The sequence below is a fragment of the Rhododendron vialii genome, chromosome 13a, assembly GCF_030253575.1.
Source record: "Rhododendron vialii isolate Sample 1 chromosome 13a, ASM3025357v1".
In the NCBI taxonomy this organism is placed as follows: domain Eukaryota; kingdom Viridiplantae; phylum Streptophyta; class Magnoliopsida; order Ericales; family Ericaceae; genus Rhododendron; species Rhododendron vialii.
The window spans coordinates 26,489,179-26,504,629 of record NC_080569.1 but is presented as its reverse complement, the minus strand read 5'-3'; the positions used below and the strand labels follow the sequence as shown (position 1 = coordinate 26,504,629).

The 15,451-nt window shown below is 38.6% G+C and overlaps 2 protein-coding genes across 3 annotated transcripts; both read right to left on the bottom strand.

Moving 5' to 3' along the window:
- Positions 1–613: 613 nt before the first annotated feature.
- LOC131314056 (DNA topoisomerase 2-like) lies at positions 614–2,228 on the bottom strand. The gene is made up of 4 exons (XM_058342552.1): positions 2,154–2,228; positions 1,910–2,044; positions 1,683–1,773; positions 614–1,242 (listed from the first exon to the last, which is right to left on the bottom strand). Exons 1-4 carry the CDS (start codon positions 2,226–2,228, stop codon positions 743–745), a joined length of 801 nt encoding a protein of 266 aa, XP_058198535.1. The 3' UTR covers positions 614–742.
- Positions 2,137–13,015, bottom strand: LOC131312797 (DNA topoisomerase 2-like). Of its 2 annotated transcripts, XM_058340776.1 has the most exons (16): positions 12,420–13,015; positions 11,152–11,444; positions 9,773–9,839; positions 8,991–9,264; positions 7,977–8,176; positions 7,509–7,718; positions 6,816–6,929; positions 6,391–6,501; positions 6,060–6,224; positions 5,626–5,967; positions 5,178–5,311; positions 4,436–4,793; positions 3,983–4,169; positions 3,834–3,883; positions 3,088–3,465; positions 2,137–2,592 (listed from the first exon to the last, which is right to left on the bottom strand). In XM_058340776.1, the coding sequence occupies exons 1-16, from the start codon at positions 12,987–12,989 to the stop codon at positions 2,371–2,373; spliced, it is 3,675 nt and encodes a 1,224-aa protein (XP_058196759.1). In that variant the 5' UTR covers positions 12,990–13,015; the 3' UTR covers positions 2,137–2,370. The 2 variants fall into 2 exon arrangements, with proteins under 2 accessions (XP_058196759.1, XP_058196760.1); XM_058340777.1 differs by lacking the exons at positions 2,137–2,592; positions 3,834–3,883 and having other exon boundaries at positions 3,300–3,465.
- Positions 13,016–15,451: the final 2,436 nt, after the last annotated feature.

Here is a 15,451-nt window from a genome sequence, read left to right as displayed (position 1 = left end):
CCGTCTATCTAGTGGTGGAGTCAAGAATTTTGGTTATTGGGTCCAATTTTCTATTTATTAATCTATGATATATCTATATCAAGAAGTTAATCATAAAGTAAATATACACTGATAAATTTAAGTTAATTCATCTTATTTGGTGCTAAAGACTTATTATTCTCTTAAGTTAATTCATCTTATTTGTGCCCTAAACAGGAGGATAAATTCCAGTCAAAAAAAAAAAAAAAAAAACAGGAGGATAAATTCACCTCACCAGCTTTCCAGCATAAATTTGTTTCCACTCCTTATCGGAAAGTGAAAAAACAAACTAAAAGAATAAAGGAGAAAATGATAATAGCAGCTTCACAACTCCTATATAGGCTTGTTTTGGCTTAAAAAGGCAAGTAAATTTTTTGTTTGTTTTTATTTAAATTTTGTATTTGCCATTTTTGCATCAAATTTTTGTGACTTATTGATTTGTCACGACGAGAAGAATCGGAAAAATGCAAAATAACATAAAAACTCATAATTTTTTTAAATAAAGGCAAAAATAGGTCAAAAAGACAAGTCTTTTTTAATTTTTACTTTTTCGATAAGTCAAAAAATGAGTTTTGATTATAATTTTTTATTTTTTTAATTTCTCTTGTCGAGACAAATCAATAAATCACAAAAGTTTGACTCAAAACTAATAAATGCAAAAAAAAAAAATGAAAGTAAAAATTGACCTTTTAAGCCAAAAAAAACCACCCATACTCTGAAGCACTCACACACTCCCTGCCACTACTTCGTCTCTTTGTTCTCTCCCTTCTTCATATCCAACGGAGGGTCCGCTCTTCTTACCGAAGGGTGAAGTGCTTGTTTTCCTGACTTTCTTCTCCGGCGAGACCCCCGTGCTTTCAACTGGCTTCACCTCCTGGCTCGGCAGTGGGTGCTGAGGAGGGTTGTTCGCTGTTGTCGTTGTTGCTCTCTTCCTTGTTTCAGCAGTCGTTTCGATTTCCGTGGCATTGGTTGTGGGATTGTTTCCCGCCACTCCCTTCATTGCCCATTCTACAGCTGATACTATCTGGCTATCGAATTGTGCATCGGCATGTTTGTTGTCTCCCTCTGTTGTTTTCTCTTCCCTAATTGGCGTTGATCTTTGTGCCATCACACAACCATTTTCACTGTCTGGAACTTGTATCGCAGTGTCATTTGCTTCTGCAGGAGTCCCAGTGCTTGACTTGCTCTCTGCGGGCACATCTTCGGTCACGGTAGCTCCTTTTGCTGTCAAGGAAAAGAAAATCCAACACTTCATTAGTTTGCACAAGCCGACATAAGCTGTTAAAGGAACCAAGCTACTTGAGCTCAACTCTTGTGTAGGCACCACTCAGCACGATAAGTTTACATTGTTAAGAGAAAAAATTAAGCTACTCGAGCTTGGCTCAATTAACGCTTCTTTGAGAACAACTCAAATTGATAAACAAACAAAGCCTGAACATATTATTAAAGCTAGCTGATCATTAAGGTTTGAAAGCAAACTTGAAGAACCCACTATTCGTCTCTGTTACAGGAGTTGAGTTTTGTTCATCCTCCTAAAAACAGGGTGAACATTACCCTCCTTCCTATTGGTTGAAATAACGTGGATCCTATCATAAAATAATGTCATGCTTACCAAAAAGTGCACACACACAGAGTTAGTTTTGTACCCGGATGTTTAAGAATACCTGTTGAATGTACTGGAGCGGAGTTATGTGCTGCTAGTTGTTCTTTAAGCTCGAGAACTCCAACATCATTACCAGTGTCAACTAGAGGAGGCTTTAATCGTGAAGAAGATGAAAGAGAAAATCAGCATCATTTTCAACCGAAATTATTGTTCAAGCAAGAAAGGGAAACATGCTTTCTTAGCCAATTTTTAGAATCTTTCCAAAAGAAAAAGAAGGCGGCGGCATACCTTCTCAGAGGGAATTTTTCTTGCTTTTGCGCCCCCTTTAGGTTTCAAAGCTTCGGGAACATTACCTACAGTGGCTAACGTGGTTCGTAATATTAAAAGATCAGCAAATGAGTTTACAACTAGGTAATGTTCCAGCTGCTAATGTTCCAACAGCCGGAACATTACCTAGTAGTTTACATGACTCGTTAGATAAAAACAACAAATGAGTTTCAAAGCCTCGGAAACATTACCATAAGACTCTAACATGGCTGTTGTATAAAACATCAACAAATGAGTTAACGTTTAGGTAATGTTCCCGAGGCTCAAATGTTATGAACATTACCTAGTCATTAACGTGACCCTCCGGCCTCCACATAAAACATCCAAAAATGTGTTAATGACCAGGTAATGTCCATGAGGCTTGAATAATATGAACATTACCGAGATGTTAACATTGCCAATGACTCGTTACATGAGCATTATCAACTAGGTAATCTTGAATCAATAATATAACTTGAAAAACGTGAATGATTAAAATACTTGCCTATTTCCGCAGCAGGCGTAACTGATTCTATAACTGGTTTCGGAGTAGTCTCCACATTATTGGCTTTCTTTGCATAACTCCGTCGTGGCTTCTTCGGAGCTTCTCTTGAAACTTTAGCACTGCTTCCATTCATAACCTCTACCTTAGCTTCATAGTTACCCTGAACATTACGCAACTTACAAGTAAAGAAGCCTACGTATTGTGATTAATAAGATAATAAAAACCATGGTATATTGCACTTTGCACCCTTATGCTTCCACCGCAAATCTTACTTTGGTTTCTCACTTCCAATTGTGGCAGTTAAAAACCTACAATTTCAACCCTCCCAAAACAACTGTCTAGAACAATAGCGGAAGTTAACCGATTGACTGTTACATAGCTTGATTGGTTCATTGGATGAAAACCCAAGGGACTACATAAGGGGAAACACTTTTATGATCAAAGGTGTACTGAGTTAGGTTGTAAGGTAGCTACATTTCTTATTTCCACTAGAATCGAGTGTGGCCACTGGTAGAGGGTTGACATTGCAACTTGACGACAAGTGCAGGGTTTTGACCGTCGTATTGAAGGGAGAGAGACTAAGTAGGTTCCGGTGTGAAGCGCAAGGGTACGTAGCAAGTGCAATCCACCCTACATTGAAGCCTCAAATTCATACATCAAGTTCCTTCTCAAGAGCATCTAAGTCCTTTGTCCACAAGGACATTGGAGTGGCCTTTTTCAAGTCATCAACTTCACCATTAATCTTGTCCCTTTCGGCCCGTAGCTCCCTGACCTTTTCCAGTATCAATGTCCCAATTGGTATGGACACAAGATAATCATAACCGTTCTCTCCATTTCCCTCAGTTCCTCCAGAAACACCCAATTCAATGATCTTCGTTTGGAACTGAGCAAAACCCTTTTGTTTCAGCTCGAAGAACAAATCAGCTCTCTTCCTGTTAGTCACGATAATATCTCCATCCACAACACCTTCGATGAACCTAACCTTGTTCTCCAGTTTCAACAACTCAGATTGAAGAACATTCAACAGAACTTCCTGAAAAGAATAAAGGATAAAAGAAACATACGAATTAAACAAAAACGAGATTAAACAACAAAGGCCCTGCTTGTTTGTTGCTTTCATAATCGCCTGTGCCACTTATCAAAAACGGTTTTTAAAAGCAAAAAGCACTCATCGTTTTAGTATCTTATGGAGTATTTAACTTTTGGTGGAATTTTTTTTCCAGAAATTGGAAACATCTATTCTTGAAATTGGGTTCTTTTCTAAAATATTTCTTAATTAAGTTCTGAAAACCATACACATTTTTGAAAAAGGTGTCAACCAAAACTGATTCTAAGAACATCAGCTAAAGAAGGCCTAAAAAAGTTCTAGTGTTTCTGCTTGTTTCAGCGTAACAATATCACCTTTCTTTTCCCGTAGAATTCAAGCCTCAAATGGAAGAATTCCTCAAGAACTGTAGATGATAAGGAAAAAAACACAAATAAACAATAGTGTGGGTCAGATGATCAATTCGAACTACTCAATATCACTAAAGTGAGAATCAAAACATTACTCTCTTCGGGGGTTTCATATTTCTTGAGCACGCCTTTTGGGTCAAAAAGGTGCATGTTGCTTGTGCTGATTGTTGTGGTAAGCTTAAACTTCTTCGCCAAACCTTCTTCTTTGGCTGCACTCAAGGTCTTTTCGGACAGGGAAATTTCGAAATCTACATTTGTGTCATCATTGTACTCCTTGAAGTCCTGCAGTCAAGAACAAGGATTTGTCTTGATTGGAGATGGGTAAAGCAGAAGCAAAAACTTCACATCATGTAGAGTTTCTTTTTTTCATTGTTCCACAATTTTCATCTATGGCTACTTGACTAGCTTCCTGCATTTCACTGAACTAGTTCAATATTTTTCCGGAGGTTTTGTATGGAGCAGATGGATCTGATGCCAAATACAAAACCATTACCATGTGGGACTAAAAGAGAAGTGCAGTTTGCCATCATTTAGGGACCAAAATTTACCTTAATAAATAGCTCATTCTTTTTGCTACTCGTCTTCATTATTGAGTCCAAGAACTGCTTGTATTCCTCAGTCGACTTCCGGACAGGTAGTTCAGTGATCCTCACAATTGTCTTGTTGACTTCCTCAATAATCCCAGTAACTGTGTAGCTTGCTCCACTTCCCTTTTGTGTTGTTTTCTCTATGGTGCCTCTGAAACCTCTGTACCATGGATCCATGGGCTCCATCGGTTTACCATCCAACATTTTCCTCACATTACTGATTATGTTTCTCGGGTTATAATTCGGGATATAAGTGCTCCATCCGGTTCCAATTCCTTCAGCGCCGTTGACCAAAACCATAGGAATTATGGGCATGTACCTAAATCACGAACCGAAAAAATCTTATTTGTGAGGAATCACCGAACAGCAGGTGCTGATTCTGTTCAGAAACCAGCATTTCACGATTCAGAGCAAAGAATCATATTAGAACTGCATTCCAATCAAGATAAAATCACAGTTTCCAATGGTTAACATGAGTAACCGAGAAGAAAAAATCGCTATCAAGGGAAAAGAAATTTTGTACCAACCATCAAAGTAAAGAAATCTACGAACGTGAGGAAAGTATATGAAATTTTTTTTTATGCGAAAAGTGTACGAGATTAAAAGAAAATATTGATTTTAGCACCATTAACACAGTTTCCGATATTCTTTGACATTTGTGTACGAAAATATATATAGTTTTTCTGTTCTTTTGAAAGCTTACCAAGTGGGTTCAATTGATTGCCCATCGTCATTCAAATAGTTGAGAAGGAGATCATCATTCTTGGGGAACAAGACCCTTGTGAATGGAGAAAGACAAGTGTAAATGTACCTTGCACTTGCATGATCTTTTCCACCCTGCAATAAACACACATAAACTGAAACAGCCATAACAATTTTGCGGGAGGGAAAGAGAAAGGAAGGGAAAGGTAAGTAAGAGGGAAATCACGGGGAAAATATTTATTTTTCTTTGTTTAGTTTTGAAAATGAATCAATTGGCAAGAGGTCAACGCTTAGGTTGGATTGCTCAAACAATCCCAATCAGCTCCTCCTATGTTTTATTTTCCCTTCAAACTTTTTTTACTCTCCTTTTCCTGCCATACTAGTAGCCAAACAAATGAACAATTTCCCTTTCTGTTCTCTTCCTTTCTTCGATTTCCAACTAAACTCACCTGGTGCCTTGTGCCAAATTGTCCATTTGGTTGGAGTAAGTTGATGTTGTTGCTGCCTACATAATCCTGTGCCATTCCAACTATGGTGCTGGCAAGACTCTGCTCCCCATGGTGATAAGCTGAATGCTCCGACACATACCCAGAAAACTGAGCAACCTTTGCCTCCTTGAAAAAATTTCTTTTAAAAGAGCAAAACAAAATTTTCCTCTGACCCGGTTTCAATCCATCAACAACTGAAGGTATTGATCTTTGAAGATCTGCCATGGAAAACAGAATGAGCTCCTTGTTCACAAAGTCTCGGTACCTGATATGCTTCTCCTTCTGATCAAGGTAAGTACCCGGCTGGAAATGTAACTTGAAAATTTGAATATCCATCGGTGAAATCTAGCAAAGGAAAATGGTTACAGATAGATAAGGATCTCGGAATTTCGAACCTCGAATTTTCGGAGCCAATTCTTCCTTGCTTCTATCTTGTTCTTGCTGAATGCAAGCTCAATCGCAGCCCCATCTTTATCATCTAACCACGCGAAATCTTTCCTGTGACTTTCTATTCCTTGGAAATACTCCTTCCCTTCCTTGGATGTACTTGTTCCCAGACCCTGTATCGCAGGACCAGAAAACATAAGAAGATAATGACTTGAAGAAGCTAAATTTCTCTATCTGGTTTCCCTGCAATTTTCCTTTCTCTATAGGATATCCATGATCCAAACATGGCCTTAAGATCAATCTACCAGGCTGCTCCATTAAGATAAATGAGACGCAAACCTTGTAATATTTGATTGACCAGCCACTGGTATTTCCCTGCAAGCTTTCTTTCCATGACTCATATTCTGGCATTGAGTAGAAGGACAGAACCACTCCACTTCTTTGAGTTGCCTGTGCAACAAACAATGATAAGTTAGAATTAGTTTTACTTTATGGAAGAAAACATCATTCTACAAAACCCAATAGCAGATATTCTTAAGGCAGTGTTCGGTTCACTGGACTGAACCTGAAATGGAATGGTCATTCCCTTGGAAAGCCCATTTAGACATCTGAATCCGGATGTGCTGAAAATTGATAGAATGCTCATTGCAAATGAAATTACCAATCACCAGTTTAGGTGATTGTCATTCCATTGGAGGCCAACAAAATGACCATTTGATTCTTTCATAAAACATACCAGCAAACCAAAGACTATCTTAACAAACCTTCACAATAGGCGTAATGAACTCAAGAAGGAATGATGGAATTCTAAGAAGCGATGGCCAGAGTGTGTGAATAAAATTAATCAAGAGTCCCTTGATGTGAGACCCATCATGATCCTGCAAGAAAAGGAAAACATACATGTTACAAGCCAAGTACCGAGTAGGACTACTACAAACGAGTAGCAGATTTTTCAAGGTTAACATAAGTATTTATCGAGCTCATTATGTGTTCAAGATTGATTAGAAACCAATTCGATTGAAACAATCCCAAGATGAGCTCGAGTATATTGTTTTTTTTATTTCTTTCACATAGTTCAAGATTGGAAAATTAAGAAAACGGTTAATAGTGGCTTATTTTCTTAACAAGCAGAGCTCCAACGGGCTTTAAACAGACTGGACTAGAGTTTAGTTTGAGTAACTCGATTCACTTTACAGCCCTTGTACCGATGCAATCGACCTTCAGTCGGGCCACACAAGATGAGCTTGAGCCTTGAGTAGCTTGCCTTTTTTCAAACAAAGTTATAGAGTTGAGTTTCAGTCAAGCTCAAAACATGAAAGAGCTTCAACATGTGTTGGAGGATTGTATGAGCTTTAAATGAGCCAGAAACGAGTCAAGCTCGATTAACAAAGTTCATTTTGTGTCCCTTTTACGGAAAAACTAAAAGGCAATCTAAATTTTGAGATAGGGAACTGAACCTGATCAGTCATAATCATCAAATGCCCATATCTCAGGGACTCAACACAATCATACTGTTTCCCTTTCTCCAGTCCAAGGATCCTCTGGATGCTCTGGATCTCTTCATTGGAATCGACCTGCCAGTTGTTAGCTTCCCTCACATTTAGCAGTTTACCTCTCAATGGGAACACTCCATAATGATTTCTACCCACCTCTGAAATCCCAGCCATCTGCAAAAAACACAATTTCATTCAAACCTTGGGAGATTAGCTAGTGAGAAAGAAGGTCAAAGACCCGATTTTCTGAGGTGGTAACAAAATTACAAAAGGAAAACAGAATGTGTGGCTGAATTCGTTCTATTGAGGCTTACACCACATTACATTTGCATTAAGGATCATTTCAACTTCATTTTCTGTGTACTTTTCTGTATGCCTTTTTTTTTTGGTCTTGTGTTTCTAACTTTTCCGTTAAGTTATATATCTACTTACTGCAAGGGCTTTAGCTGAATCTCCTTCTGTCAAAATCAGAGTACACTTGTTGGAGTTCTCCCCTCCGGCATCATTAGCATCCTCAAGCTTAGGGATGCCAGTAATCCTTTTCCTCTTGGCTGCATCAGCTTTCTTTTGTTCTCTTTTCAATTTATAATCTGCCCATGAGAGGAGACTCTCCACTATTCCTGCCTCAGATACTGCTTTCAGGAAATGACAATTGTGAGGAACCAGAAAACATAAGAATTTGGATTTGCTGAATTTGGGATTCAAACTTCAACTGTGAAGTTAGAGAATTCCTATCTGTCCATCTGGTTTTAGGTATCGTTTTCAGTTTTTCGCTTTTGTTTTTATGTAAGTAAACTTCCACTTCAACCTATATCGACAATGGAAGCTATAAGTCACTCCTCAGAATACTCCCCCTTCTCAACCCGTATCTTGTTTGTGGTTTTATCTGTACTCAATATACCCCTCCCATACCCCTATCAATAGAGACTAAACTAGGTATGCAATTTTTCTTGAAAAAGTCTACTTACACAAAACACAACTGTGTCCTTAACCTTTCAATGCATGTGGAACCATATACCTCTTAACGGTTTTGGATATAGTTGTGGCCGGAGTTGTGTTTCAAAGTTGTGTGCGGAGCATTGCTCATTTTTTGGGGGCTGAAAAATAAAAGCTGTATGAAAAGGATATGTGATGTAGACCTTTTCATGGTTTTGTTTTCGAAAACACAAAAGGCGAAAAAAAAACCGAAAACAAGGAAAAGGGTAAGAAAACAAATAAATTTATGTGTGCCAACTCAAGAAAGCAACTACACACACTCAGTGTCACTCACTAGTAACTTGCCTATGGCCCTATGCTGTCCCTTTGTTTCTCGGGCAAGAAAATCGAACCACCTTCACCTTCATCACACAACTTGGGATTTCTCCAACTTCACCGTTGATGTAGAAGCCAAAACTCAGAGAAATCTGGATTAACAAACATAATCATATGGTGATAAGAGCCCCTTACCTTTATTTAAGAACTCATCCGAGAGTATGCAGCTGGATCCAAAATTTTCTTCTTTGGTTGTTAATGTCATCTTTGTTTGAGAACTAAACGAAGGGTTGTCAATGAGAGCCTTAACAAAGATCCATAGATGGTTTTTCACAGCATGGGATTGGATATTGTCAACATCTTTCTTCATCTGATGTACTTTTTCTACCACATAATTTTCAATCTGCTCAGTTACACAATTCACATGAGTCCCACCTTTCACTGTCGCAATTCCATTCACGAAGCTGACCTGATGAAAACATCCATTTGATGCATAAGGTTAGGGCTTTCAAACTTCTATTGACAAGTGGTGTTTGTTGGCAACTGAACTTATGGTAAAAAGTAATTATTCAAGAACAGAAGTGATAACAATAACAAATAAAGCTGCTAACAAAACACAAAATTTTCAGCTTTTAAAGTTGTTTTGGGCTCATGAGCAGAAACCATAAAAAGTTGGCACAACTTCCCAGAGAAAGAAAGTCATGAGCTGCGGCTATGTAGAAGCACCTTCTTTAATTGACTCTTCTTATTATGTAGTGACCTTTTTCAATCATCAATCAATTTTTTTCCCATAAACGTTTAGTTGACTCTAGTCTGAAAGCATCCAAAAGGTTTGAAAGGAAATAAAAATCAGAAAGGGTACGCTAAAAATAGAAAGTTGATTGAGAAAACAACCTCTCTTTTTTAGCTGAAACTACAACAGAAAACTGATTAAGAAAACTGATTCAAACAGTTATACCACATGAAACTATGATTACCTGATCAAAGCGACCTTCTCGCACACAAATGCAGATTTCCCACCTATCATTAACTTTTTCCACAAACCTAACACACAAAAAAAAATAGATTCAGAGAGTGAGCTCATGAAGATTGGAGTCAAAGGCACCATTATGTGAAATTTCATTTTGGTCTTTTAAGTTTCAACTTAATCAAGTTGGACCTTGCATTTTTTGTTACATTTCAATATAGTCCCTCCGGCATCTTTCGTTAGATGTCTAGATCATAGAAAAGGCACACCAGAAAGGCCAAAATATAGCACTGCTACTCGGTCTTCAGCTAGCCAAATTACACTAATGCAATTCATTCGCCCTACTGTAGGACAGAGCAATTCAAACTCTAGTGAGACTAGGGTTACGGCGACTCTATCTTTGCTAAAAATATAAAGACTACTGGTGTAGTGATTTACCAATTTTTTTTCTTGTGCTGGAGGAGTTGTGTAAACTCCAAAAAACACTCAAAATTGATACACGTGTTGTCTTTCTACTAATGCGGTAAGAAGTATGGACACAGCTACCGGCCTCGTGTGTTCTTGTCCGACACACGCTAGGGATACATTAAGAGACGTTGGGAATAGGTAAGAGACACGCTACCCTACGTTGAGGATATGCCGGAACACGTTAGGAGACCAGAATTCAATCTTAAAAAGTTGGGACATGGTGAAAATTGCCATCGACGAGTAGGTTTTGAATATTTAGTAGTCATTTTGATGTTAACTCTTCATAATGTAAATATTATTGTTCTTTTTATGCCTAATACAATAGGAATAATCATTTTTTTATGCTAGTAAGTTTATGTTCAATGTGTCCCCCATGGCCTAAGGTTTTAATAACGATTTGTTCCCCGTGTCTGAAGTTTTGAAAAGGATATGTCCTTGTGCCTGTGTCCAGTATCTGTATTCATGCCTCTTAGCTAAGACAATGCAACGGAAATGAAAGTGCAGTGCAGTGCAGTGTTTAAATTCAAGACCAAAGCGAGATCTCTCTAAAACTACATTGACAAATGATATAATTTTTATGGTTTTTTGCTCAGCTAGAAGGGAGTGTTCATTAAACCCGAAGACAGATACAACCACAAAGATGAAAGGTAGCAAGAAGCATCATTGCAGGAAAAGCATGCCTTGCTAATCATGTAAGAATTAGGATATCTACCAAATCCATAATGTGACCAAAATGCAATAGGCAATGCTTATAAGACACCAACAGAGAGAACGGTGGAAACTAACTACAATTGCTCCAAATCATCAGCATCATGGTCAACAACTTCTCACCAGTAGACAAATGGTGTAATTTACCCAGATTCAACTAGACAAATGATTAAAAGAGAAATGAAAAAAAAAAAAAGAAGTAGAAGGATGAACCTGGGTATGGAATCTGTCTTGGGATCGGCATCAAATTGAAGGTAGAGATTGACATAATCAAGGAATGAGTTGACAGGAACCTGCTGCCCATTCAGCTCAACCTTGACTGACTCACCTAGGCACCCCGCAACATCAACCACCCTCTTGCTCATCAGTGCCACCGCATCATCCTCTAGGGATTCCATCTGAAACTTGGCCAGATCAGGCTTGAATGAAACTCTGGTCCAATTCTCTCCTTTGCTGCACTTGGTTATGCTGGGATTGGTTTTCTTGTTCATGTTGTTTGAAAACACCTTTTTATCACACATAACAATAAAATGGATTCTAGAAGTTAGGCTTGACACAAAAAACTGAAAATCCTAACCGCGGGAACAGTCTCTCTTTATGCATGTAAGTGCGTACAAATGACATTTTGTAGACCCCGCCATATAGCAACATAAAAGCTCTAGAATCACTCCATAGCTCATACCGAACAAGTACCCTGTATGGTTTGAGTTTTGAGAGTGATTTTTTAAAAGGAAAGTCTCTGGGTACATACATTTATGTACATACATCACGTACATACGCACTTTAGACCTATCTCGGGTCCTATAAAAATGATCCAAACCGCTCATTTTGTTCAAAATAGTTTATTTACAATCCTCGTAAAAAATCAACTCAATCCGATATCGGTAAAGGCGTTTACGATATATCCAACTTTGCTTTAGAATTCAGGCCTGAATTCTGTAGCAAAAATGGATGTTCAGTAAACATTTTTACCGATATCAGGTTGAGTTATTAATTTTTCACAGAAATCATAAACAAACTATTTTGAACAAAATGAACGGTTCGGATCTTTTTTGTAAGACTTGATACGGATTTAAAATGCGTATGTACCTAATGTATGTACATGACTGTATCTACCTATAGCAACACTCTTACTTTAAGTAACAAGTAAAGAGTGATAGAAAAAAATTATTAAAAATCGTGCTATGAGTTTTTGAGACCCCAAAACGAACATTAGACTCATTTCATTGTCCATACTTTTACCGGAAAGAATATATCGAAGCTCTCCTAAGCCCGTTTCGCTGAGATTTTCATTTTTTAAATACTTACTTTTCGTTTTACGAGACATGGCATTTTCTCTTAGCGGAATGGGCCTTAGAACAATTTTTAGTGTATTTTAAAAAGTTGAAATCCGGGAAGATGAAAAAATCACTTTGATCATCGTAATTACTTTGAGTGCCACTTTCCGGAGATTAACCTCAAAGGCTTAAAAAAAAAAAAACCTGCTTATACTTCTTCTCCCGCTCCCCATCCGCCGTCTCCACCACGAACTCCGTCGAGAAAATATTGGTCAGCTTCGCCCCGTACCCGTTCCTCCCCCCGGTCGTCTTCTTCGCCCGGTCATCGTAGTTACTACTCGTCAGAAGCTGCCCGAACACCATCTCCGCCACGTAGACCTTGGCGTCCCCGTGCTTGGCCACGGGGATCCCGGAGCCGTTGTTGTAGACGCTGATCCGGTTCTCCCCGGCGTCGATCTCCACCTTGAGCGAGTCCATGGACGGGTCCCGCTGCTTGTTGTCCGCCGCGTTCACCAGGATCTCGTCGAAGATCTTGTAGAGGCCCGGCACGTAGGTCACGGGCCGGCTCACCATCGACCCGTTCTCGTACACCCAGAGGGTCTGGGTGTTCTTGATGATGGACCCGATGTAGGTGTCGGGCCGGAGCAGGATGTGTTCCCGCTGGGACCTCTTCTGGTAGATTTCTTCAATTGTTTTCGACGGCGGTTGCGGTGGCAGGGGGAGGATGTTGCCCGCGGTGCTGCTTTGCAGCGGCAGCTTCTTATTCGGAACCATGAGAGAGAGAGAGATGTATCGTGAGTGTGCGGGGGTGTGGATATATAGAGAGAGAAAAATGGAGGGAAGGAGAGAGAGAGTGTGTGTGTGATCCGGGGAGATTGAAGTTACCATAACCGTTTGGTTGGGAATTTTGAGGATTTGGAATTTGGCGGGGATTTTGAAACGGATGAGGTTTAGAGGGAAGGGATGAGGTTTAGTTCCACGCAATTTTAGGTTTACGTAAAAAAAGGCTCCGTTTGTTTTCATTATACTAAAACATTTGAGAAAAAACTATTTCATGAACATTACGTGAATAGTGGTTTACGGAGGTAAATCGCGCCTGTTTAAAGTGCATTGGAGGGCTTGGATTCATCATTAAAATCCGAACCGTCCAATGCCGAAACGGACGGTTGAGATCAAACACCTCCGTAAATTATTTTTTTACAGCGACTCCGTGAATAAACCATACTCAAAAGATTTTACCATGAAAACCAACTTTTTCTTGTAAAAAGAAAATGATTTTGCCAAAAACAAAATTTTTGTTTTCATTTTTTGGAGTTTGGTTTCACGACACAAATTTCAGATATCGAATTAAAGATGCAAATAAAACTCATTCCCTCCCCTTCAATATTGAAACAGTATAAGAGTGTGTGGGAGAGAGAGAGTTAAAACTTGATTGAGGAGACTGAACCAGAGTTATAAATCTTGTAGAATTCTAGGAGAGAGGCATCAGGATCATATCCTGTCATTTTCCTCCGATTGAGGGAAAATATTTTACATGTAAATTGTTTTTCATACTATGTTTACATGCAAAATAATATATAGGAAAACATTGTTTTTCATACTATGTTTACATGCAAAATAATATATAGGAAAACATTTTACGGCCAAACAAACAGAACCGTAATTTTAAATTGGAAAACTTTTTAATGTTTACAGAACTTTCTTTTTTTTTTTCCTGGTGTTTGGCTACAATTTAAACAATAATTTCTTTTCTTGAACAGTGGAACTTGATCGGCATCTACTTGGAGAATTTTATTGTTGAGACTAATCATGTAATCTGTCTTGATAAATATTGTATATATAATTATACTAGAAATTGCCCATACTGACACAGCGTAACACGTTCTACATACAACTAAAATGAACTATTCTGCGCTACTATTAACCACCCCCACCAACAAACACAACTTCTCCGAGATATATATGTACATATATATATATATATACAGTCCGTCTCCCGTAAGGACCACCTTATTTTAGTTAAAATGCGGACCTCCTCGTTTCTTCCATTTTCTGATCGAATTTCGATGATCCGAGCCGCTCAATGTGTTCAAAATGTGATTTTAAGGGTACCCGCGAGAAATTGGCAAAAAAAATGACCGGGAAGGGCTTCATCCGAGCAGTTTTTGTTTGAACCGTTCGATAAAAAACAAACAAAAACTGCTCGGATGAAGCCCTTCCCGGTCATTTTTTTTGCTGATTTCTCGCGGGTACCCTTAAAATCACGTTCTGAACACATTGAGCGGCTCGGATCATCGAAATTCAATCGGGAAAGGGAGGTCCGCATTTTATTAAAATGAGGTGGTCCTTACGGGAGACGGACTCTATATATATATATATATATATATATATATATATATATATATAAAGAGTTAGGTTCCGGTGAGGGATCCCTCATTTTATTAAAATGCGGGACTCCCCTTCCCGATTGAATTTCGATTATCCGAGCCGCTCAAAGCGATCAGAACGTGATTTTAAGGGACCCCGTGAGAAATCAGCAAAAAAAATGACCGCGAAGGGCTTCATCCGAGCAGTTTTCATTGAACGGTTCAAAAAAAACTGCTCGGATGACGCCCTTCCCGGTCATTTTTTTTGCTGATTTCTAGCAGAGACCCTTAAAATTACGTTCTGCACACATTGAACGGTTTGGATTTTCAAAATTTGATCGGAAAATGAAAGTCCCTCATTTTAACAAAATGAGGGATCCCTCACTTGAAAATTCCTCTATATATATATATATATATATCGGGGCGGTTATGGGGACACTTAAAAAAACCCTTAAAAAAACACTCCAAATCTTAATCTCATAGTTTCCGATCAAATTTTGATGATCCGAGCCGCTCAATGTGTTCAGAACGTGATTTTAAAGGTGCCCGCGAGATACTGGCAAAAAAACTAACCGGAAAGAGCTTGATTTGAGCAGTTTTTTATTGGACTGTTCAATAAAGTTCAATAAAAAAACTGTTCGGATGAAGCCCTTCCCGGTCTTTTTTTTTGCTGATTTCTTCCGAGCACCCTTAAAATCACGTTCTGATCACATTGAGCGGCCCGGATCATCAAAATTCGATCGGGAACTATGAAGTGTTTTTTTAAGGGTTTTTTTAAAGTGTCCCCGGAACCGTATAGATATATATATATATATATATATATATATTTTTAAGTTTCTGATATGTCAATCTAGTCAATTTCAATGAGTG

Excerpts from the sequence above, each read along its gene's own strand:
- LOC131314056 (XM_058342552.1), bottom strand. The coding sequence starts at position 2,228 with ATGTTCATAACATTTGAGCCTCGGGAACATTACCTAAACGTTAACTCA. Across the intron at positions 2,045-2,153 it reads ATGTTTTATACAACAGCCAT|CTGGAACATTACCTAGTTGT; the intron begins GTTAGAGTCTTA and ends GAACATTAGCAG. Across the intron at positions 1,774-1,909 it reads GAAAAATTCCCTCTGAGAAG|CCTCCTCTAGTTGACACTGG; the intron begins GTATGCCGCCGC and ends TCACGATTAAAG.
- LOC131312797 (XM_058340776.1), bottom strand. The coding sequence starts at position 12,989 with ATGGTTCCGAATAAGAAGCTGCCGCTGCAAAGCAGCACCGCGGGCAAC. Across the intron at positions 3,466-3,833 it reads AATTCTACGGGAAAAGAAAG|GAAGTTCTGTTGAATGTTCT; the intron begins GTGATATTGTTA and ends TATTCTTTTCAG. Across the intron at positions 2,593-3,087 it reads CTCTTGAGAAGGAACTTGAT|GGTAACTATGAAGCTAAGGT; the intron begins GTATGAATTTGA and ends CGTAATGTTCAG.